Source organism: Saccopteryx leptura, chromosome 3, assembly GCF_036850995.1.
Source record: "Saccopteryx leptura isolate mSacLep1 chromosome 3, mSacLep1_pri_phased_curated, whole genome shotgun sequence".
Classification (NCBI taxonomy): Eukaryota; Metazoa; Chordata; class Mammalia; order Chiroptera; family Emballonuridae; genus Saccopteryx; species Saccopteryx leptura.
The window spans coordinates 288,896,715-288,917,635 of NC_089505.1; the positions used below are offsets into that span (position 1 = coordinate 288,896,715).

The 20,921-nt window shown below is 53.0% G+C and overlaps 2 protein-coding genes across 4 annotated transcripts in view; one reads left to right on the forward strand and one right to left on the reverse strand.

Annotated features, from left to right (window-relative positions):
* The window catches only part of OTOF (otoferlin), an 84,893-nt gene extending 76,423 nt beyond the window's left edge, over positions 1-8,470 (forward strand). For both annotated transcript variants that reach the window (XM_066372418.1, XM_066372417.1), the window contains 12 exons: positions 72-206; positions 599-736; positions 1,025-1,152; positions 1,256-1,426; positions 2,079-2,239; positions 2,875-3,017; positions 3,374-3,462; positions 4,815-4,913; positions 5,078-5,319; positions 5,457-5,635; positions 5,735-5,835; positions 7,716-8,470. In XM_066372418.1, the coding sequence (XP_066228515.1) occupies positions 72-206; positions 599-736; positions 1,025-1,152; positions 1,256-1,426; positions 2,079-2,239; positions 2,875-3,017; positions 3,374-3,462; positions 4,815-4,913; positions 5,078-5,319; positions 5,457-5,635; positions 5,735-5,835; positions 7,716-7,896 (1,767 nt within the window). In that variant the 3' untranslated portion in view covers positions 7,897-8,470. The remainder of the gene's footprint in view (positions 1-71; positions 207-598; positions 737-1,024; positions 1,153-1,255; positions 1,427-2,078; positions 2,240-2,874; positions 3,018-3,373; positions 3,463-4,814; positions 4,914-5,077; positions 5,320-5,456; positions 5,636-5,734; positions 5,836-7,715) is intronic.
* A 1,090-nt stretch (positions 8,471-9,560) lies between these two features.
* DRC1 (dynein regulatory complex subunit 1) overlaps positions 9,561-20,921 on the reverse strand; it is a 32,229-nt gene continuing 20,868 nt past the window's right edge. Inside the window, exons 9-17 of one of the 2 annotated variants that reach the window (XM_066378703.1) lie at positions 19,329-19,463; positions 18,748-18,983; positions 17,505-17,617; positions 16,322-16,411; positions 15,724-15,810; positions 13,452-13,648; positions 11,837-11,980; positions 11,307-11,409; positions 9,561-9,781 (exon numbers count right to left, since the gene is read on the reverse strand). In XM_066378703.1, coding sequence (XP_066234800.1) covers positions 9,713-9,781; positions 11,307-11,409; positions 11,837-11,980; positions 13,452-13,648; positions 15,724-15,810; positions 16,322-16,411; positions 17,505-17,617; positions 18,748-18,983; positions 19,329-19,463 — 1,174 coding nt within the window. In that variant the 3' untranslated portion in view covers positions 9,561-9,712. Of the gene's footprint in view, positions 9,782-11,306; positions 11,456-11,836; positions 11,981-13,451; positions 13,649-15,723; positions 15,811-16,321; positions 16,412-17,504; positions 17,618-18,747; positions 18,984-19,328; positions 19,464-20,921 lie in introns of both variants that reach the window. The other variant, XM_066378704.1, reaches the window with a different exon arrangement.

Here is a 20,921-nt window from a genome sequence, read left to right on the forward strand (position 1 = left end):
GAGGTGGCAGATGGAACAAGAGGGAGGCCAGGGAACAGACCACGTCCCTCTGACGGCTCGGCCTGGCTCAGGTGTACCCCAAGGAGCTGGAGTCCGAGTTCGACAACTTTGAGGACTGGCTGCACACCTTCAACCTGCTTCGGGGCAAGACAGGGGATGACGAGGATGGCTCCACCGAGGAGGAGCGCACCGTGGGCCGGTTCAAGGTCAGGCAAGGGGTGGGACTTAGCCTCTAAGCCCCAGACCCTGAACCCTGGGTCCTGGGCCACCTCGACCCCCCCTACCCTTGCATGCCAGCCTGAGCCCAGGACTGACAGTCACATGGAACTGTCAGATGCACTGGTTGGTAAAATATGAAAATACTTCCATGCTAATTGATAAAGAGCATCTGCCCTCAGGGCCTCACCAAGTTCCCCCCACCCACCCACCGCCACTTCCTGGCCACTTCCCCCAGGACCCCTGGACCTCCCCATGATCCAGCAACCAAAGAGTTCAGGCCCTGCCACCACAGGGTGCAGACTCTCGGCTTTCTGAGTCCCCCCCCCCCCAACCTGTGTTCATAGAAACCTAACCCTGACCCACGCTCGCCTTGCCCCAGGGCTCCCTCTGTGTGTACAAGGTGCCACTCCCAGAGGATGTGGCCCGGGAAGCTGGATTCGACCCCACCCATGGCATGTTCCAGGGCATCCCCAGCAACGACCCTATCAACGTGCTGGTCCGAGTCTACGTGGTCCGGGTGAGACTCCCCTCGCTTCCCCTCCAGCTTCGCCCAGTCCTCCTGCACAGGAGGGGATCTGCTCACTGACAGCCTCTACTGGGAGGCACCTGAAGGTCGTCTGGTCTAGTTCCCACCTTTTATGGAGGAGGAAGCTGAGACCCAGAACGGGGCACACAGCAAGTCTCCTGCCTCCAGTCCAGTGCTTCTGCCCTTCACCATCATGGGACTATCAGGGAGCAGGGCAGGGGCACTGGAAGGTGAGGGGTTGTGGGGAGCCTGCTCAGGAACACCCCTCCCCCATCTCAGGCCACAGACCTGCACCCCGCGGACATCAATGGCAAAGCTGACCCTTACATTGCCATCCGGCTGGGCAAGACTGACATCCGGGACAAGGAGAACTACATCTCCAAGCAGCTCAACCCTGTCTTTGGAAAGTAAGGCCTCCTGATGGCCTCTCACCCCCACCCCAACTTCCAGCCCAGACCCCCCCTCACCCTACCTCACCCTCATCCCTTCTCCCAACCTCTGCACCTCCAGGTCCTTTGACATCGAGGCTTCCTTCCCCATGGAATCCATGCTGACGGTGGCCGTGTATGACTGGGACCTGGTCGGCACCGATGACCTCATTGGGGAAACCAAGATTGACCTGGAGAACCGTTTCTACAGCAAGCACCGCGCCACCTGCGGCATCACCCAGTCCTACTCCATGTGCGTGGGGTGGGGCGGGTCCACCTGCTGCAAACTTGACTCTGAAAATGAGGTTCAGAGCATGTCGCTTGGGAAAGTAGACATATTCCAGTTTCTGTTCCAAGCCAGGCCGGCACCCTCGCAGGCTCTGGGCATAGCCTCCAGGGGCCAGGACAGAGTCTGAGACAAGGAGAGAGCCACCAGGGGGCTCCAGGACAGAGGAGGAGGGCAAAGAGAGAAAAGTGGGCAGGGAGGAGAGGCGGTACTGTGCCCTAGGAAGAGCCCACAGGGGGTCTAGCCAGTCTCTGCCACTGACAGGCTGTGTAACCCTGGAAACGGCCCTTTCCAAGAGGAAACTGCCTGGATATCAGTTTCCTCGTGAGGGTCTTTGAGGTTTCAGAGAAATGGGAACCATGGGGGCACGGAGGAGGCTGCACTGGAGGAGACTGGGCACTCGTCCTTGTGACCTGGCACCTGGGGCCAGAGCCCAGGGCAGGAGCGATCAGCCTCCAGGAGCCCTGGCAGCTCAGCTGAGCCTGGAGCCCAGGGCGGGCCCACTTGCCGATGTAGAGCAACAGCAGATGTTAGGATAATTTAAGAGAATTGGCCATAACCAGCTTCCACCTGGGAATGAATGGCACAGCCCCACCACCCCTGTGTGCCCTTCCCACAGACATGGCTACAACATCTGGCGGGACCCCATGACACCCAGCCAGATCCTGACCCGCCTCTGCAAGGAGGGCAAAGTGGACGGCCCCCACTTTGGGCCCCCTGGGAGAGTGAAGGTGTCCAACCGAGTCTTCACTGGGCCCTCCGAGATCGAGGATGAGAACGGTAATGGGGTGCTGGATGCAGCCACAGGGGTGTCAGAGGCCAAGAAGGGACCCACATGTAACAATGCCTCAAGGCCTAGCCCAGGGTCTCCCCAGCCTGAGCCTAGTCACCCTCTGCACAGCAGCCCAGGGTCTGCTCCTGCCTGCCCGGCCTCTGCCCAGCCACTCCATGCTGCACAGCACTGCCCACGTGTTCCTTCTCTCTCCTCAGCATTGCTGGGCCCTAGGCAGGGTCTCCCCAGTCTATAGATGAGGAAACTGAGACCCAAAGAGTTTAGGGACTTGTCCAAGGTCATGTGGCTCCAAGGCCTGCACCCCTTCGCCCATGTGGCCCTTCCCAGAGAACCAGGACCTGTGTGAGGAACTTGTGCTGACCACCTTCAGGACGCTAAGACTAAAGTGGATTCGTGCCCTCCCTGACCTCACAGTCCTCAGGATTCTTTGGTCAAATTCCCTAGGCAGAGGAAACCCAAGGACACAGACCACTTCTCCCCTGTGCCTCAGTTTCCCCAACAGTAAAATGGAGATGGGCAGACCAGTGATGGCTCAGGGCCCTCTTTGCGCCTGAGTCCCTGGCCAAGAACAGGTCTTGTTCTGCTGAGCTCATGTGCACAGCTGACGCACTGGCACCCACAGGTCAGAGGAGACCCACAGATGAGCACGTGGCGCTGAGCGCCTTGCGGCACTGGGAGGACATCCCCCGAGTGGGCTGCTGCCTGGTGCCAGAACACGTGGAGACTCGGCCACTGCTCAACCCTGACAAGCCGGGCATTGAGCAGGTGACTCCCCCGAGGTTCTTCAGTATCTGGGATCAGGGAGTCCCAGGCTGGGTCTGTAGAACAGATCCTCATGCTGTTGGCTGCATTCCCAAAGCCTGGCAGCACCTCCCCACCATGGCCCTTCCCGGTAACTCCAGTGGCACATGTCTTTGCCTGGAGTGAGAACCACATCAGCTCGGGTGCAGACCTGGGCTGTCTCCCTCAGAAGCTGTGATTGGCTGTTGATGATGTCATAGGAATTTCTCGCATCCAAGGATGAAAATTGATGAACTGGGTTAGGATAGAACAAAGGTTGGGAGGGAGAGGAGAGCAGTGGGGGACTGTGGAGAGACCTGCCACACCCCCCTCTTTCTCAGGGCCGCCTGGAGCTGTGGGTGGATATGTTCCCCATGGACATGCCGGCCCCGGGGACGCCTCTGGACATCTCGCCCCGGAAGCCCAAGAAGTGAGCTGGGGGGCCCAGCACCTCTCTTTCCTTGCCCCTACCCCTCGCTGCTCCCCCCACAGCCTGGACCACTTTGGTCGGGCGGCATTCCCCATGTGGCCCTGTGATGGGAACAGACCAGCCCATCAAGAATGTTGTGGGGTCTGCTTTTGGCGTGCCACCTTTGCTGAAGCAGGGACACAACCCTCACTATGTGGTCAGTGAGGACCATGAGTACACATCAGCACCCTCTGGTGAACTTTCACCAAAATGTGGGTTCCCACACACATGTGACACACACTCACACACAAGACGCAGAGCCTGAGAGCCCGCAGGCTGTCAGGGCTCGGCTGGGGCTTATATAAAGCACCTGCTGGGAGAAGCAGGAGCAGGTGGGGTGGAAAGAGCCCTGGACCAGGAGCCAAGCCAGCTGCCTCTCCTAATTGACCCTGGCCAGGCCACTTTGCCTCCCTGGCCCTCAGTTTTCCCATCTGTAAAGCGGCAGGATCAAGTCACCGCCAGCTGTGCCACCCCCGGGGCCCGGAACAAAGCCAGCTTTGTGGGTGCACGGACTCACAAAAGGGCCCACGCGGAGGAGTCCCACCCTTACTGCACCCTGACAATCTTGAAATTCTTAATGATATTTTAACAAGGAGCCTGTATTTCCATTTTGCAAGCAATTCCGCCTCCCACTCTGAGGTCACGAGTGTGCTGTTCCAGGACCTACCATTAGGGAGCACCCCAGTCCATTGTATCCCTGGGACCTGCAGTCCAGGGCATAACTTCAAGAGCCACACTCCAATTAATTTGTAGTGGGTGACTCAACCTCACTCTTAAGGATTGAAATGTAACTACCTCATCTATAATGACAATTATACTTCAAAGGGAAAATCCTCTTTGGGGACAAGGACATAGAGGAAACTAGATTCCATAAGCTTCCACTGCCAGCTGCTGGGCTTAAACATAGATCTGTTCGAACTGGAATGGAGCTTTTGGCCTGTGGAGACAGGGGACTTGCCCCTGACTCTCTGAGCCTCTGTACAGCCACCCCCAGCAGCGGGGCGGTGTCCCTCCTGCCCTGAGCCAGCCTCCCTGCCCAGGAGCGTGCTCTGGGTCCTGGTGTACCGGCCAGACGGGCTTTTCCCAGGGCTCTCCTCACCACAGCCATTCTGGCTGGCTGAGCCTCTCTCACACCCAGGAATAATCCAACACCCCTCCTTCTCCCCTGCTCTCTCTGCCCCAACCTGTCCAGGCCCCATGCTCACCCCAAAGTCCCCAGGACTTCTCTCGGCCATCCCTGCCCATCCTAGCCTCAAGATCCCGGGGTAACCCACACCCCCCAGACCTGCTGACCGGCCTCTCCCCCTGCCCAGGTACGAGTTACGGGTCATCGTGTGGAACACTGACGAGGTGGTCCTGGAGGACGACGACTTCTTCACTGGGGAGAAGTCCAGTGACATCTTTGTGCGGGGGTGGGTGAGAGGTCCCTGGCTGGGAGGGTGCTGGGCGGAGTGGGCCCACCTTCCTGATGGGCAGGAGAGGAGGGCGAGGACAAAGGGAGCTATAGGGGGCGGGAGGCCCCCCCCCCCCGGTGTGACGGTGTGGCTGCAGGTCTGCAGTGGGTGGCTCCCTGCAGGTGGCTGAAGGGCCAGCAGGAGGACAAGCAGGACACGGACGTCCACTACCACTCCCTGACCGGCGAGGGCAACTTCAACTGGCGTTACATCTTCCCCTTTGACTACCTGGCGGCCGAGGAAAAGATCGTCATCTCCAAAAAGGAGTCCATGTTTTCCTGGGATGAGACTGAATACAAGATCCCAGCACGGCTCACCCTGCAGATCTGGGATGCCGACCACTTCTCCGCCGACGACTTCCTGGGTGCAGGGCTGGGCTGGGCTCAGGGACTGGGAGTCCGAACAGAGAGGGCAGGGGCGGGGGAGGCAGGGACAGGGAGAGCCCTCCCCGGGGGTGCGTGAGGTGTCATTCCCACTGGTCTGACTCTGCGGTTGCCACAGGGGCCATCGAGCTGGACCTGAACCGGTTCCCACGGGGCGCAAAGACAGCCAAGCAGTGCAGCATGGAGATGGCCACAGGGGAAGTGGAGGTGCCCTTGGTTTCCATCTTCAAGCAGAAGCGTGTCAAAGGCTGGTGGCCCCTCCTGGCCCGCAATGAGAATGACGAGTTTGAGCTCACGGTGGGCAGCACCCCTGCTCGGGTGGTGGGCAGGACTGAGCCAGTGCTGCAGGCCTGGCGTCTGGCCCGAGTGCTGGAACGGTTCTTTTCCTCTCTGCAGGGCAAGGTGGAGGCAGAGTTGCATCTACTGACAGCTGAGGAGGCAGAGAAGAATCCAGTGGGCCTTGCCCGCAATGAACCTGACCCCCTAGAGAAACCGAAGTGAGTGTCCTGACAGCTCGGAACCCCTGCCACACTGGTCCCTGGGGGCACTGGAATGGAAGGAGGGGCCAGAACTTCCCAGTTTTCTTGCCCCCACTCTGCAGGCACCTCTCCTTTCTTATCCCCTTCCTGGGAACTACTCAGCCCAGGGGGGCCCCCCTGGGCCAGGGCCCCGGGCCCTTCCCTGAGCCTTCACCCTCTGCATCCTTTCTCCGTGCTCCCTCTGCTCTTGCTGCTCCAGCCGGCCCGATACGAGCTTCGTCTGGTTCTTGAACCCTCTCAAGTCTGCCCGCTACTTCTTGTGGCACACATATCGCTGGCTGCTCCTCAAACTGCTGCTGCTCGCGCTGCTGCTGCTCCTCCTCGCTCTTTTCCTCTACTCTATGCCTGGCTACCTGGTCAAGAAGATCCTTGGGGCCTGAGCCCGGCCTCCTCCTGGGTCTGGTACTCCTCCTTCTTCCTCTGGACCTAGGGCTTGTGAGCTTGACGGCATGTGGAACACACACATGCACACATCCAGCACACACACATGCACACATCCAGCACACACACATGCACACATCCAGCACACACACACAATTGCACACACACAGAGGAACTCTGAAGCTTTCATATGGCTTCACAGGCCCTCAGAGCTGGAAATGATGATGTTACATGATTCCATGTTAGACCCAAGAGGTGAAGTAACTTGCCCAACATCCCCTAGCAAGTTAGGGTAGACCTAGGACTCAGCCTCGGTTTCCAAGTTGCCAACTGGCATTCTTCAGATGACACCACCTCCTCTCCCAGCAACATTCTTGACAGCCTAGCCCAGTTCCATTGGCAGAGAGAAGCGGAGCTATGGACAGGGAAAGGGGCAAGGGTCTGGGTAGGCTTAGCCAGCAAGTCCTGATTAATTCCTCAGCACCCACCTGGCAACCCACAGCTGTTTCCTGCCCTGTAGGACAGTAAGTCGCTCTGTCCAATTCTAACATGTTAGTAGCCAACATCCGAAGAGCACCCACTCGGTGCCAGGCACTGTGCTGACAGCCTCACTTTCACTATCTCACTTTACCCCGTCACCAACCCTAGAGGGAGGGCCACTGTTAGCCCATCATATAAGTGACGAAAGTGAGGCTCACAGAGGTGTTCCCTTGCCTGTCCCAGCAGGGATTGGAAACCAGGTGCCCTGCGCCCACGCCCCACTCTGCAGCCCCACCCGTGCTGAGTGCAGCTCGGGGGGGTGCGGTCTAAGTCCTCCAGGAGTTGGCGGGGCATATTCAATACTTCAATTTTATATCTTGACATTTTGTGGAACCTATTGTTTTGTAACACAAACAACAGAATGTAGACCTCGACAAGCACTTCTTGGCTTGGAGGCCATGCAAAAGGCCAAATGACGATCATACCCTGGCACTGGGCAGGTTGGAGAGAGTGGCATGCACCCCCGGGGCTCCTCAGAGCCTTGACTGAGGTTTACATTCATCAGAAAGGGGGAGCGGTTGAGAAACACCGATCGCACTAAGAGAGAACAGGGGGCAGCACCGGCCCCTACACAATGAACTAACTGCTAAATAGAGGAACTTCCTAATAACCAGAACTGCCCTGGGGGCTGCGGCTGCCTCTCCAAGCAGGGCGCTGCCCTGGCTGCAGGTGCTCAGGGCTGCCCCATGGCCAGAAATGCGTCTAGACCGTGGGCGGAGGTTGGGACATCAGAGGATCCTGCAAATGGGAATGTAAGCAGCAAACCTAGTGCCTAGAAATGGGTTCAAATCCTGTGTCCAGCACTCACTACTTCTGGGACTGAGGCCGTGACAGGGTATCTCGGGGTCTAGAAGGGCTGAGAGGATGGGGTACCCCGGAAGGTGCCCACTGCCTGACCGCAGCTCCTCTTCCCCCAGCCGGCCCGACACCGCCTTCGTCTGGTTCCTCAACCCCCTCAAGTCCATCAAGTACCTCATCTGCACACGGTACAAGTGGCTCATCATCAAGATCGTGCTGGCACTGCTGGCTCTGCTCATGCTGGGCCTCTTCCTCTACAGCCTCCCCGGCTACATGGTCAAGAAGCTCCTGGGGGCATGAAGCCCCCACAAACTCCCTGAAGCTCCTTCCTGGGCTTGTGTGTTTGCCCCTTCCCTGGCATTGACTTTCCAGGCTCCCTGGGGAGCCTGAGGAGCCCATATCCACCCTTCAGGCCTTGGCTCCCAGGAGCCTGTCTCCTGCTTGCTGGGCTGATGACATCCAATCGCTGTCCTCTCCTCCCTCAAGCCTGCTGCTCACCCAGTCTTGCCCCTCTGGTCCCTGCCTGTGGGTGGGGAGTTTGGCCCCACCCTTCTTGCCGCTCTGGCTCCAGAGGAAGTCACCCTACTCCCTCTCCCAAGCCTTTCAGTGAAGAACTAAAGCATTAATGAAATCAACTGAGAATCATGCATGTCATGGGCCAATGCCCAGGGCTTTGAAAAAAATGAGCAAAAAGCATCACCCTCCCCTACCTCGGAAATAATCCTGTGAGGGCAGGGACACCACCAGTCTTCCTTTTGCAGAGGAGGGCCAGACCCTTCCTCTTAATCCTGTGGGTGGCGGCTTCTGCCCCCTGCACACTCTACGGGGCTCCTCCTCCTGCCCAGGCAGCCCCCAGTCCCCGCCCACCTGTGGGTTTTCATGGACACCCAGCGCTTCCTCTGCCCAGCCTCGTGCAGCAAGCCTGGCCAGGGGGCAGTGAGAGTGAACCCCAGTGCTGTCGTCCCCCCCAAGGAAACCACTGCCCTCCCCACCCCTGCACAATTGGCCCTTCCAGTCCCTCCAGTCAGGAGTTTGTACTTGAAGTGCTGCCCCCTGCTGGCGTGAGCTGGGTTTCTCTTGGCCGGTTTTCCTTTCTTGAGTGGTGATTTTTCTCTTAATAAAAGAAATCAAACACTGAGCTGACAAAGCTGCTCACGTGTGTGTGTGGGAGGGTGCTGGTGTGGGGCTCAGGGTTGGTGGGCACTCTGAGGTTGGCAAACTCAGTACCAGCTGGACCCTCTGGCTTTTCCTTCAGGTGGCCTCATGGCCCAGGGTTCAAGGCAGGCCTAAGGCACAGGGCTGCCTTTCCAGGCTGCCCATGGGAGGAGCCTCACCCACAGCCCAGGGGGCAAGCAGGGTACATCCCGGGGCCCCCAAAGCTCAAGGGCCCTGCAGGCCCAAGCACAGTCTGAAAACTTAAGACCCCACAAGCTGCCCAAAAGCTCCAGCTTCCATATATAGACACCAACCGCCCCCCAAAACAACAAGGGAGGCTCCTGCCACTGGCCTGCACCTCATCTCACAGCAAGGTGCCTGCTCTCATGGCACAAGCTGAGGCTGGGGACGAAGTCCCCTCGTGACACAGAGGTAGAGGGAGGGGGCCCATGTCTCACTGGACCTGACTTCTTTAAAAAGATTCAGCCATTGCCTGACTAGTGGTGGTGCAGTAGCTAGAGCACTGACCTGGGATGCTGAGGTCCCAGGTTCAAAACCCCAAGGTCAACGGCTTGAGTGTGGGATAACTGACATGATCCTATGGTTGCTGGCTGGAGCCCAAGGTCGCTGGCTTGAGCAAGGGGTCACTGGCTCGGATGGAGCCCCCCTCCATCCCCGTCAAGGCACATATGAGAAGCAATTAGTGAACAAGTAGGTATCACAACTATAAGTTGATGCTTCTCATCTCTCTCCCTTTCCTTTTCTCTCTGTCTCTCTCACTAAAGAAAAAAAAAACCCAGCCACTTTTTAAAGACTTTAATCATGACTGCAGGGTAACTCCTTTTATGACCTTCCAATGGCAGCTTTGGGAAATGCAGACGGCGCCCTGCAGCTGCCCCGATTCCATGTGCGCTCAGGCACCAAGGTCAACACCACTGTCCACTCTAGCACAGCACCCGTTTCAGGTCTGCTTCGACTTTGTGGGGATCCGTAACACCTGAGTCGGAGGAACTTGCAGTTCAGAGTTTATCTGGAAAAGAGGGAGGGAGGGTCATTACGTTTTCCCAGGGCCCTCCTCCTTCATGACCTCTGGGGGCTAGGTGCTTACGTCCCCTCTCCTCCAGCCCTCTGAATGTCTACATGCATTCCCTGCTCAAATGCTTCCAGATGTCTGGGAAAGCCCACATCTGCCTTCCTTCAGAAGACAAGTTCCAGGGCCTCTGTTTGGCTCCTGCTGCAGCCGGCTAACCTCTGGGGATTTTCTTACCTTCCACTCTGATCAGCCCCTCCAATTCTCTCCCCGTCTTCACTTGCCATTCTGTCCCCAGTCTGGCTGGGCTTCCCTCCTCCTCCCCATCCTCTTGTACACAGTGACATTGATGGAAGATTAAACCACATCATCCCCTAATATCAGAATTTTGTCACAAGCCAAGAGATCATCATGACACCTATTCAGGTAGAGCCTCAGCATCATGTGAAGGACATCCCACCAGCAAATCAGAGCCAGCAACTAAGTATGGTACAATTCGAAGGAGCAGACGGTGAGATTCCTCCTCTTGTCAGGCCATGGGGAAGCTGCCCAACATTCTAGAACAGGGGTCCCCAAACTTTTTACACAGGGGGCCAGTTCACTGTCCCTCAGACCGTTGGAGGGCCAGACTATAAAAAAAAACCTATGAACAAATCCCTATGCACACTGCACATATCTTAAAGTAAAAAATCAAAACCGAAACAAATACAATATTTAAAATAAAGAACAAGTAAATTTAAATCAACAAACTGACCAGTATTTCAATGGGAACTATGGGCCTGCTTTTGGCTAATGAGATGGTCAATGTCCAGTTCCATATTTGTCACTGCTAGCCATAACAAGTGATATGACGCGCTTCCGGAGCCATGCGTGACGCATGCGTCCCGCATCACCGGGAGTAGTACTGTACGTGAGCGACAGCGCTTTGCAGCACCGCCACATACAGTACTGACCACCAATGAAAGAGGTGCCCCTTCCGTAAGTGCGGCGGGTGCTGGATAAATGGCCTCAGGGGGCCGCATGCTGCCCACGGGCCGTAGTTTGGGGACCCCTGTTCTAGAGTATGAGTATGAGTGGGAGCAGGGAATATGTGACCGTGTCACATCCCAGGCCAGACAACCTGGGCTGGCAGAGCAGAAAGAGCCCGTGCTCTGGGCAAGTCAAAGACTCCAGGTTTTGAGTCTCCATTTTGTGAAAGAGGTCGAATCATTTCTGTCCTCCCTTCCTCACAGAGGTGGAGGTAGGGGGCCCATGTCCCCTGGTTGTTAGGACCAAAGAAGACTCATCAGGAAGGCTCAGCCAGTGGTGACACCTCACTGGCTCTGGCACTGCCTCTAAGAGTGATCCAATGAGCAGCTGGGGCCCAGAACCACGGACATCACAGGAACACCGTGAAAACCCACATTTCAAAGTTTGCCTCTGGTGGGGGAGGGGGGTCCTCAGTTCTTAATATCAGCTCCAGTGATCCGACCTCGGTCCCAGCCCCGGCCTCTCTCCCACCCCCCTCGGATGCCCCGACGCCCACCTTGGAGTTCAGGTACCCCTGCAGCAACGCCTGGAGCTCCGTGTTCTGCTGCTCCACAGCACGGTTTTCTAGCAGCAGCTTGGCCCTCTGGGTCAGGACAAGGCTTTGGGCAGAAAAGCCAGTGAGACATCCATGGTCTCCTCCTTCCCCTGTCAAGGATCTCTATTTCTGTCATCCATGGTCTCCTCCTTCCCCTGTCAAGGATCTCTATTTCTGTCATCCATGGTCTCCTCCTTCCCCTGTCAAGGATCTCTATTTCTGTTCTGGCTAGAAGTGGAAGAGGGCCCCGGGAGCTGCACCCACCAGAGCAGCCCTCCTGCCGGGAAAGAGCCAGGCTGGCAGGAACAGAACAGGGGAAGCAGGGCCAGGGCGCCCAGCACCAGCACTGCACAACCCCCAGCAGGAGTCGCCAAAGGCAGTTTCTCTCTAAGAGTTCAGGGACAGGAAGGTGGCAAATATGGCCGCTCCAAGCGGGATCCTTACCCACTTCCACCAGCTTTTACCTCCTGGTCCCTGACACACACACTCACTGGTATTTCTCCAGGGCTGTGTACAGACCATCCCAGAGGTTCTGTGTGGTGTGAGGGACAGCCGTGGCCAGGGCCTTCCAGTACTCAGAGTCCTTGGAGTTATCCTGCGCATCCTTCTGCAACTCCACTGGTGACCGAAAGTCCCTGCAGGTCAAGAGCACTGGTGCCACCAAGTCTACCTGGTACTACCCAAGTCCCCAAGCACTGCCAGTCACTGTGTCTGTCCCTCACAGACTAACTGCTGCTCCACCTGTCACCTTGCCAGTCAATTATATAAGCTTATCAGGTGATGGGAGATTCTCGGAAGGGACTTATGCTTATCATCCCTGCTCCTGATTCTTGATGCCACTGTCACCTTTTATCCACCCTTTTCCTCTCAATCAGTGTACCTCACTTGCTTGAAAACTCATTACTATGCCCATTTCTCTCACTGATGCATCCAAAACAGCTCTCAAAATTTGTCAGCGCCTCCGCATACACTCTAGGGCAGTGGTCCCCAACCTTTTTGGGGCCACGGACTGGTTTAATGTCAGAAAATATTTTCATGGACTGGCCTTTAGGGTGGGATGGATAAATGTATCACGTGACCGAGACAAGCATCAAGAGTGAGTCTTAGATGGATGTAACAGAGGGAATCTGGTCATTTTTTTTAAATAAAACATTGTTCAGACTTAAATACAAATAAAACAGAAATAATGTCAGTTATTTATTCTTTCTCTGTGGACCGGTACCAAATGGCCCATGGACCGGTATCGGTCCATGGCCCGGGGGTTGGGGACCACTGCTCTAGGGTCCCTTGATCCAGGATATACCTCCCAATGGGACAAACCTTCCCATTGCTCTCCTTGAATTCAGCACTGCCTCCCTTCCTGTCATCAAAATGACCTGCTAAAATGCAAGTCTAATCTCAGCTCACCTGCTACATAAGAACCTTTTCTGGTTCCGGTTCATGAAAGGGTGAAGACCAAGACCTGGGCACATTATGCAAGGGTCTCCAAGATTCTACCTGATTCTCTTACCCAGCGGTTCCAGTTCCCAGATCCTGACACTCTAGCCATACCTCTGTCATTGTTCTTGAATATACCAGGCCTTTCCCCGTACTCTGACAGCCTGAAGTGCCCTTTCCTCCACTTTACCCACCTAGGAAAACCAAGTCCCGGTGCCACCCCCTCCGAAAGCCCTCTCTGACATGCCAAATGGAGTTGAGTACTTCCTCCTCTGAGCAATGTGACACTTTGTATATGCTTTGGCCATTGTTCTGATCACAAGGTGTTATTCCCATGAGGCCTACACCTAGCAGACCCCAATACATGTTCATTGAATAAATGGATGAATGAATGATGAACAAAACCACTTCCACGCCCCATTTCTTTCATTATAACGTCCACTGATTCCTCAGCACTCCTTCTGGATGTCCCTTCACTCACTGCCCCACGTTCTTGCTCAGCAGCCTCTCCTCCACTCCCTGGCCCCTGCTTGGCCCCATCCCACCAGCTTCTCCGGTCCCCAGGCGAGCCCCTGCACCACAGCGCACTTGGGCTGCTTCAGGCCCCTGCTTGGCCCCATCCCACCCAGCTTCCCTGGTCCCCAGGCGAGCCCCTGCACCACAGCGCACTTGGGCTGCTTCAGGCCCCTGACAAAGGCCTCCAGAATCTTCAGGACATCGTTGGGGTGGATGAGCCTGGGAGAAGTGGGGGCCTCCTCCTCCTTCACAAGCCTTTCTGGCTCCCCTTCCGCAGGGCTTCCTGGCTCCTCTCCCTTTAGGGCTAGCTGCTCCGCTGGCTCCAGTGCTGGTATCGCACTTGTCTGCTCCTGCAGGGGGTGACAGATTCCAGGGGTTGATCTAAGAAAGCTCCCAGGGGTAAGTATGGGTTCGGGGTATACAAGCATGAGCGTATAAAGACAAACAGGAAGAGGGGGGAAAAGGAAAACGTATAAGAAGTGACAGAAAAGATCAAAGGGAGGAATTTACACAAGAAAAGAAATAGGAGGGTGGAAAAAAGGGGGATGGGACCAGGGAATTTAGGGCTTCAAAACAGTGATAATGCTCTATTTCTAAATGTGGGTTGATAGGGGCTCATTTAATTGATACTCATAAAGCTTACGTGATATATACGTCTCTCTGAATCATAATACAAAACACATTTTATTTTAATTTTTAAATTTCAAAAAGCTCTGCTCCTACTCCGACCTCTCAGTTCATTCAGTTTACTTCCCATAAACTAATGCTGTCAGTTTCTTATGGATCCTTCCAAAGACATATTATGTCCATAAAGCACACACACTTTTCCATCCCATTTTTATGTTAATGACACTACCCAACATACATGATTCTGCACCTTGCCTTTTCACATACCAATAAATCTTAATGATCTTTCTGAATAAATACACAAAACTTTTTGTTCCTTTTCACAACTGCATAGTATTCCATTGTGTAGCTGCACCATAGACTATTGAATCAAGTCTTTAATGATGGAAATTTAGGTTGTCTCCAACCTTCTGCCATTTCAAACAATGCTGCAATGAATAAGCTACAATAGACATATTTCAAATATTTATACGTACATCCTAGAAGAGGAACTGCAGTGTAAGCTATGCAGAGTGTTGTATTTGATGCTGCCAATTGCCCTCTTTAGAGGCTGCAACAATTTACACCTCCACTAGCAACTTGTGAGTGTGCGTTTCCTACACCTCAGCCATCACTATATGTTTTCAAACTTGCAGATTTTTGCCAACCTGACAGGTGAAAACAAATTCTGACAGTTTTACTTTGCGTTTCTCTGATTACTAGAGAGCCTCATTATCTTTTCATTGGTTAAAAGTTATTCATATTGGCCTGACCTGTGGTGGCGCAGTGGATAAAGCGTCGACCTGGAAATGCTGAGGTTGCCGGTTCGAAACCCTGGGCTTGCCTGGTCAAGGCACATATGGGAGTTGATGCTTCCAGCTCCTCCCCCCTTCTCTCTCTCTGTCTCTTCTCTCTCTCTCTCTCTCTCCCTCTGTCTCTCCCTCTCCTCTCTAAAAAATGAATAAATAAATAATTTTTTTAAAAAATTTATTCATATTGCCTCTGCTAGGAGGTGCTGGTTCAGGTCCTTTGTCTACTCCATCGAGTTGTTGGTCTTTTTCTTATTGGTTTATGTGAATTCTTTATATATTAAGAAAATTAGTTCTTTAATGGTTTAATGAGTTAAAAATATTTTTTCCCAGCTGTCATATGTATCTTAACTTATAGGGATTTTTACTCTACAGAATTTTTTAAATAGGGTCAAATATATCCTTTTTTTTCTTTATGGCTTCTGGCGTTTGTCCATACCACCAATTCTTTTTATGGGTACTCACTCCGGAGCTAGCAATACTGAAAATATTTTTTAAATTAAAGATTTTTAAATTAAAATCTTGTATTTTTATCATGATGACTTCCTCCGAATAGCTGATTACAAACAAGACAGGCATTATAAACGGCTCAGCTTTGCAGGAAAGTATGGATCAAATATTGAGCATTACTGGTTGCTTCCTGTATGTGCCCTGACCTGGGATTGAACCTATCACCTTGGTGTTTCAGGATGATGCTCTAACCGACTGAGCTAACTGGCCAGGACGGATCAAATACTGATAACTTGGTGGGCCCGTGTCTCACCTGAAGACCTGACTGTGAGGGAGCACCCAGGAAAAAGCCCCTCGGGCCTCAGCAGGAGTACAGCCTCTCATCCCCAGCCAGTCTTCCCTTTGTAAACAGAAAAAGCAATACTAACGAAGGAAATGCTAACTTAGCTGTCCCTGCCATAAACGCTCTGCTTCTCTAGAAACATCATTCCACGGTAGCAATGCCTTCCGGGGGCTTCCAGGATTCAAAATGCTCTCTTTTCAATTGCACTGCACCTCACCTGGCTGGATGGTAAATGATGAGCTCGGTATTTGAGGAAGAAGTTCACCAGTTTATACAAGTCATCCTCACTTTCAATCCCGAGGGCCTGAGGAAAAACAGAATGACTGCTGAAACACATCAGGAGTTCCCCTGCTGCAGGAATTGACAGACCCTCAGCTCCTGGGTGCAAGAGGCTTGGCTTGCTCCCCTCACCATCCCTGGCACCTACCATGGGCCGCAGCAGAGGCCACTCAACATGGTGCAGTGAGTTGGGGGCGCATGCATCAGAACAGAATCAAGGCTCAGAGTCAGGACCTGTCCCATACAGGCCTGGTGGGTACAAGAATACTAAAGGGGCTGGGCACACAGAGTCTGGGCGTGTGGGGAGAATCTAGTCTGAGAGCTGGGCCACGAGAGAGAAGCTAGCAGGGGAAACACCTAAATGACTCTGAGGCCTACTTGTTGCACACAGAGTAAAGGGAGGGGTGGGACAGTGAGCCCGGGGAAGCCCTGGGGACCCACATCTACTCCCAGAGCTCAGGCAACGTCAGGAAGACATAGGAGGCTGATCTGAATGAGGCCCCAACTCCAGGCCCACTCAGTCCAGTGGGACTCACTGAGAATATGGCATCCAACCTCAGCAGATAGCATTCGTTCTTCTCCAGGGGAAGGAGAAGGCTCAGCAGCTTGCTCTCTATGAGGAAACCCTGAGGAGAAGGAAGACGACATCTCCAGTCAGAGACAGCTTTCAGGAGCGAGTCCCGGGGTCTGCCGCCCTCTCTGTATAACCAGTCGGGAGAACTCCTCAGAGCAGAGTCCAGGGACGAGCCACTGGGCGGCAGGACCCCCAGAGGAAGGCCTTCCTGGGATGCCACAAGCCCTTCCCAGGAATAGAGCCAGTCCCCATCACAGACTCAGTCCCCCACCGCAGCAGGTACCAACTCACCTCACCCACAGGTCCCTGGGTGAACACCTGAGTTGCCCATAGCAGCCCAGACCTGATCCGGTCACAGGCTCCCACCCACCAATGTCACTTCACTCATGTGTGAGTCCCCAAATATCTCCAGATCACAGCAGCATACAACGAAAGGCTGAAAGCAGGCAGCGGAAAGGTGGCCGCTGGCAGCGAGTGTGCAGATGGAGGGGGGAGCACCTGCCATTTGCCTCCCGCAGCATGAGCTGCCCTCTGTCACAGGAACCAACCTTTGGACCAAAGGAAACTCTCCCAACTGTCCCAAGGGACTTAGAAGCTGCTGAACCTTGCTCCACCTCTTTCACTATCTCATAACTATAAAATCTAAACAAACACCCACCATGTTTGGTAACTACCCAACTTCCAGCCGAACCAGCTCTGATGCAGCCCTTACCCTAAATCTAGTGGGTCTTGTCAATACGCAGTGCAGACAGCCAAAGCCTACTATATTCGGAGTGATGGCCAACGGAGCTCCCAGAGAAAGGCCGTGTGTCACTGTGGGCACATTACTTGGCAGGTGGGTTCACAGAGGCGACCCTGGTGCCCCTTCTCTTGCAGAATGAGTATTTTTTTAATTAGTAGGAGGCCGTTGGCCATCCCTGGACCACACCAGGCTGACCCAGTAAGGGAGAACCCTGTGCCAGCTGAGCCAGCTCTGAGGCGTGGCCAGTCTGCGAATGTCCTCCAGCAGTAGTCCTGAGCGCTCGGCCGCTCCTGCTCCAGTCCACACTGGGCCTGGGCTGAGTCATCAGAAGCAGCACACAAGAAGCAACAGCAGTAAGTCGAGCAGGCCACCCACCAGGGGCCCCTCTGCCGCGGCCCCTTACCGACTCGTCACACAGGAGCATCAGGATCTTTCTGGTAGTTTTTGCTGAAACCTGATTTGGCAGGTCCAGGTAAGACTCTGGTTCCAAGCCGGCCTCTTCCGCCCCATCGTCTTCTGCAGATGGGGCATCGAGAGAAGAGAGAGGGGAAGAAAAAGGTCATTGCTTGGCCTGTTTGACTTTGAGAAACAGTCAAACACCTCCCCTTGAGAGAATTACCTCTTAAAAGGCCTCTTTAAGGCACTATCTAGTCTCTTTTGCTGAAGAAAGCCTTTTATGTAGGAAAACCAGATCAGAATAAACCATTCTTGGACAGCCTTATAATGGTCATTAGTGACCTTTGAAAAATGCTAGAAACCCAGCCCATTTATTTTGCAAACTGGTAAACAGAGAAAGAATAAGCATCCATCCTGCTTTTCCTGCACAAACTGTCTCAGAGTAGCAAACAGCTGATGAGAGGAAGATTCTTCTTTCAGAAGTGTCCCAACTAATAAATAAAAACATCACGATAAAAGTTAGACTATCACAAGCCTGGCCATTTGGCTCAGTGGTAGAGCATTGGCCCGGCCTGTGGAAGTCCCAGGTTCAATTCCCAGCCAGGGCACACAGGAGAAGTGCCCATCTTCCCCTCCTGCAGCCAAGGCTCCATCGGAGCAAAGTTGGCCCAGGTGCCGAGCACAGCTCTGTGACCTCTGCCTCAGGCACTAGAATAGCTCCAGCAGCAACAGAGCGACGCCCCAGATGGGCAGAGCATCACCCCATGGTGGGCATACTGGGTGGATCCCAGTCAGGCACATGCGGGAGTCTGTCTGCCTCCCCGCTTCTAACTTCAGAAAAATACAAAAAAAAAGTTATACTATCATCATTTTGCAATCCCTGATGCAGTTAATGGATCTTACACAATGATTATCAATGGTTGCTAACATCACAACCAAAGAGAGACAATCTGACCTTAGTTTACCCCAATGGAAGCATATAACACTGTACTTAGCAAAAATAAATTGACCCTGATGCTGTTATCAACTTTCTAGATCTAACTTCCAGTTTATAATACAGGGGAAGAGGGTAAAACTATAAATAAGAGACTCAGGAGCCATGTCAACAAATCATACTCGACAGACCTCTTAGCTGTGAGACCTCTTGCCCTTCTCTAGACTGGTTTCCTTATTTGCAAAATGAATGGGTTGGCCTGATGTTCTCAGAGGGCCCCTCTAGCGCTAAGACACTAGGACTCTGTTCCAGTCACCTGTTTGCATCAGCACTTCTTCTAATACTTGTGTGGCCGACTTCTGCTGTTCCTGCTGAGAGATAGGCCCCACGTTCTTCAGGAACCAGAAGTCAGGTGCTGTCCAGGGGAGCCCCAGATGATGGGTATGGATGATCTTGTCTATATCAAAGGCTCTGCTTATCAGGTCCTTTGCTTCCTCTTCATTCATCAGCCAAATCTCCCGAAACTTCTCGTCATCAATAAGAGCAAAGTGTCTGTGAAGGAGAGCTCCTGAGCATGCTCAGCGGACCCCAGGGCCTGGCTCGGGTCCCTTCAATTAGCAGGAGAGCAAGAACTAAGACAGAACTGTGGTGAAGACTGGACCTGGCCCAATCCGTGGGCCACTGACCTGCACCTATGACAACTGAAAGCCATCCCAGTAAGTCCCAAGAAAAGGTAGGTGACATGCCAATGAAGGAACAGGAGAGAAAGCACAAAGGACTCGTTCATGCCCTGGTCCAGCTCCAAAAAAGCTGCTGATACCCAAGTCTAATGAAATCCCAAGCACCACCAACTCTACCCCTGCAACCTCTCCTCTGGGACCCGAGACCCTAAAATACCTCATGGCTTTCTGCACCTCCTTGAACTGTATCACAAGGCGTTTGTAGTCTGAGGTTAGTGACTGGTTCTCCTCCCGAAACTGCTTTATCTGCTTGGCGTATTTTGATCTCAGATTGTTAAGTACATCATTCAGGCTGGGTTGAAGAGGAAAAAAAGTCAGTCTGCTGCCGAATAAAGGGTGTGATGTTCTGTTCATCTACTTTGCTCCGTTCTACAGAACACAGGATCAGATGTGTGGGAGGGCAGAAAACCCTCCAACACATCCCCAAACAGCTCCAGTTGTGACTGAGGAAAGGAAGGCAACAGGAGGTCAGGAGATTGTCCAGAACTAAATGCATTTAAGACAGCCCAGAAGCCCAAACCACCAAGAGGCCATCTTCTATTCAAGGGTGCGACTGACTCTTCCTCAATACACCATCTGTCAGCATCCCTCTCGAGTACTAACCTCACACATTTCAATCACCTATCTCAACTTCTGCACTTTTGAAAAAAGATAGATATAAAGGGAAAAATTAAAACTGCACATCACAAACCTATGACATATGAGACCTTCATTCTTAAAGAGCTGATGCTGTTAACAGGGCCAATAACTCATTCATTCATTTACTCATTCACTTACTCATTAATTCATCAAACATGAAAGATCTCTTTTGTGCCAAAGATATGTTTCAACACAAAGATAAATAAAAGGATATCAGTGCAGTCAGAGGCAGAGACGAACAGTAGTTACAGTATAGTGTGAAAAATGCTCTAGGAGAGTTTTACACACCCCAGAGGGGAGGCATCTAACTTACCCCAGCCTGCAGGGGAGGGGAGTGGCCAAAGGTTCCAGCACAGTGACAGTTAAAACCTGGCCGATAGCACTGAATGCAGGCATGCCCTGGCTCTTCACCTCGATAAGTGGAGTTCTGTGTATGGAAACTTGTCCCATGAAATATGCATGGCAGACACAGCCTGGTGACCCAGGACCATACTTCAGACTTCAAACTACTGAAGAGGTGTCTTGTGTCAGTGCCCCATTTACATGGCAACAGAGAGGCTAAGGGAAGACATACTTGAACTTTGAAAACTCTAAAAATAAAATTTTCACGCTTAAGCATTATTTTGAAATAATCAGAAGGTCTCTAAACACACTGATAATTCATATATCTTTTCATACTCAATAACGTGAAAATTAGTTAACTTAGTCTCGGAGAAAAAGAAATACCTAATTCATTTTTTTTTTTTAGAAAGGAGAGAGAGAGAGAGAGAGAGAGAGAGAGAGAGAAAGAGAAGAGGGGAGGAGCAGGAAGCATCCACTCCCATATGTGCCTTGACCAGGCAAGCCCAGGGTTTCAAACTGGTGACCTCAGCATTTCCAGGTTGATGCTTTATCCACTGCACCACCACAGGTCAGGCTCATTTTCTTAATTATAGCACTCTAGGAGACTTTCCATATATAGGTGTGAAAAAATATTTTTTTAGCCATCCCAAAGTGTTTTTTTCAACATCATTTAGTAAAGGAATTCCTTTGTGCCATCTAATTCTAGAAGCTAATGAAACAAAGATAAACACCAGTTACCCACGGAGGCTGTGAGCAAGGGAGAGAGAAA